Consider the following 2,484-nt stretch of genomic DNA (forward strand, 5'->3'; position numbering starts at 1 on the left):
GGGAGTGTTTGATGGGGGGACAGTGTAGAGGGAGCTTTACTCTGTATCTAACCCCGTGCTGTCCCTGTCCTGGGGAGTGTTTGATGAGGGTGGACAGTGTAGAGGGAGCTTTACTCTATATCTAACCCCCTGTCCCTGGGAGTTTTTGATGGGGGGACAGTGTAGAGGGAGCTTTCCTCTGTGAGCAAGCCCCGTTATAGGGGGGCAGAAGCATGACGTCTCTAGAGGAGGTGACACCGTGTGGACCATACTCACATGACGGCCTCTTGCAGTGTCCCACAAACTCTCACCGTTCGGTAACACTTCTGGAAGCGGTTGAAGTGTCCAGCTTTTACCTCATAGCGACTGGCCTGGGGACAACAGCTGCTGAGATCCACCTCTGACTTTGCTGTCAGGCCTGTGAGAGAGAAGGAGATCCCACGCTGGTGACTCTCAGGGAAACAGGAGCAGGAGTGGGCCGTTCGGTCCATCCCATAGGATCGGGGCTGATCAGCTCGCTCACCCTAACCCTTAATCCCTCTCCTGCTCGAAAATCTATCTTTGCCTTAACAACGCCCTCAACTGCGTCTCTGGGCAGGGGATTCCACAGATTCATGCCCCTTTGGGAGAAGAGGTTCCTCCTCATCTCGGTCCTAAATCTGCTCCCCCCTTATTTTGAGGCTATGCCCCCTCGTTCTAGTTTCACCCGCCCAGTGGAAACGACCTCCCTGCTTCTATCTTATCCATTCCCTTCATAATTTTATATGTTTCCATAAGATCACCGCCCCCCCGCCCCATTCTTCTAAACTCCAATGAGTACAGTCCCAGTCTACCCAATCTCTCCTCATAAACCAACCCTCTCAGCTCCACGATCAACTATCAATTTATTCCAGACCCTTCCGGCTCTCAGGGCGAGATAAATTTCCCTCACATCTCCTTCCGTTTTAAAATTACTCCCCCCCATTTTATTAACCCGTTGATGCTGCTTGGCCTGCTGTGTTCATCCAGCCCTGCACCTTGTTGTCTCGGATTCTCCAGCATCTGCAGTTCCTACTATCTCTAACTTAGAGAAAAGGCAGCTTTCTGTTCCATCTGATATATTGAGTGTTAAATATTTGCGGGGTGCCTGGATCACCCCCCGAAGGACCTCCACCCATTGCTCTGTCCCCTTGAACTGAAATTCAACTGAACTCCAATAATACACAATCTAACCACTGCCCCCTTGACATTTAACGGTGTTACCATCACTGAAACCCCCCACTATCAACATCCTGGGGGTTACCATTGACCTGAAACTCACCTGGACTCACCACATCAACACAGCGGCTACAAGAGCAGGTCAGAGGCTGGGAATCCTGCAGCGAGTAACTCCCCTCCTGACTCCCCCCCCAAAGCCTGTCCCACCATCGACAAGTCAGGAGTGTGAGGGAATACCCCCCACTTTACCCTGGATGGGGGCAGCTCCGACAACACTCAAGAAGCTCGACACCATCCAGGACAAAGCAGCCCCTGCTCGATTGGCACCACATCCACAAACATCCCACTCCCTCCACCACCGACGCTCAGTCGCAGCAGTGTGTACCATCTACAAGATGCTCTGCAGAAACTCACCAAAGATCCTCAGGCAGCACCTTCCAAACCCACAAGCACTTCCATCCAGAAGGACAAGGGCAGCAGAAACATGGGAACACCATCCCCCTGCAAGTTCCCCTCCGAGCCCTTCACCACCCTGACTCGGAAATATATCACCGTTCCTTCAGTGTCGCTGGGTCAGAATCTCTGGAATTCCCTCCTTAAGGGGCATTGTGGGTCAACCCACAGCTGTTCAAGAAGACAGCTCACCCCCCCCACCTTCTCAAGGGGGGCAACTAGGGATGAGGCAATAAACACAGCAGATCCAGGTCCAGTGAAAAGATGAAACAAACAGCTCAGGCCATGAGGAGGCGATATTGAGCTGTTTGGGGTCACACGGAGAGATGGAGAGATTGGGCACTGCCTCGGGGACAGCAGACCGCAGTGGCTGTGAGATTAGGCGCTACGGCAATGCAGGAGAGGGTGAGAGAGAGCCAGTGGGCCTTCCCCTTCCCACCCCTCCACTCCGGTCATCGCACATACCCCCCCCCCCCACCCCCCCTCTTATTGCCCACCCCCAGCGAAGCCCTTACCCAGGGTGAAGCCCCAGCCAATGAGGGGCAGCCATTGGTCTCACCTTGCCCATGGGATGATGCTGTGCGTTTCCCTGTTGTTTCCTGGGGGCTGACAGTCCCGGCTCCGTTCGGGGAAGCTGCTGGTGCCCATTGAGAGCTCGGGGCAGGGTCCCGTTCCCCGGTCACCACCGGAACAGTGCCATCTCCCGGCAAACTGGCATCACCCCCCCATTGGGGACTGGCAGTAGGTCCCCTACCATCTGTTAGAGGGTAACACAGGGAGAGGGGGAGGGGAGGGGAGCGAGGGGGAGGGATAGAGGGGGGAGAGAGGGAGGGGGGAGAGGGAGGGGGAGGGGGG

The 2,484-nt window shown here is 55.3% G+C and overlaps 1 protein-coding gene across 1 annotated transcript in view; it reads right to left on the reverse strand.

The window, feature by feature from the left end:
• LOC125487768 overlaps nt 1-2,484 on the reverse strand; it is a 15,663-nt gene that overhangs the window by 8,135 nt on the left and 5,044 nt on the right. Inside the window, exon 2 of the mRNA XM_048620029.1 lies at nt 256-397. Within this exon, the coding sequence (XP_048475986.1) occupies nt 256-397 (142 nt within the window). The remainder of the gene's footprint in view (nt 1-255; nt 398-2,484) is intronic.

The sequence above is a fragment of the Rhincodon typus genome, chromosome 45 (genome assembly GCF_021869965.1).
Source record: "Rhincodon typus isolate 14 chromosome 45, sRhiTyp1.1, whole genome shotgun sequence".
Classification (NCBI taxonomy): domain Eukaryota; kingdom Metazoa; phylum Chordata; class Chondrichthyes; order Orectolobiformes; family Rhincodontidae; genus Rhincodon; species Rhincodon typus.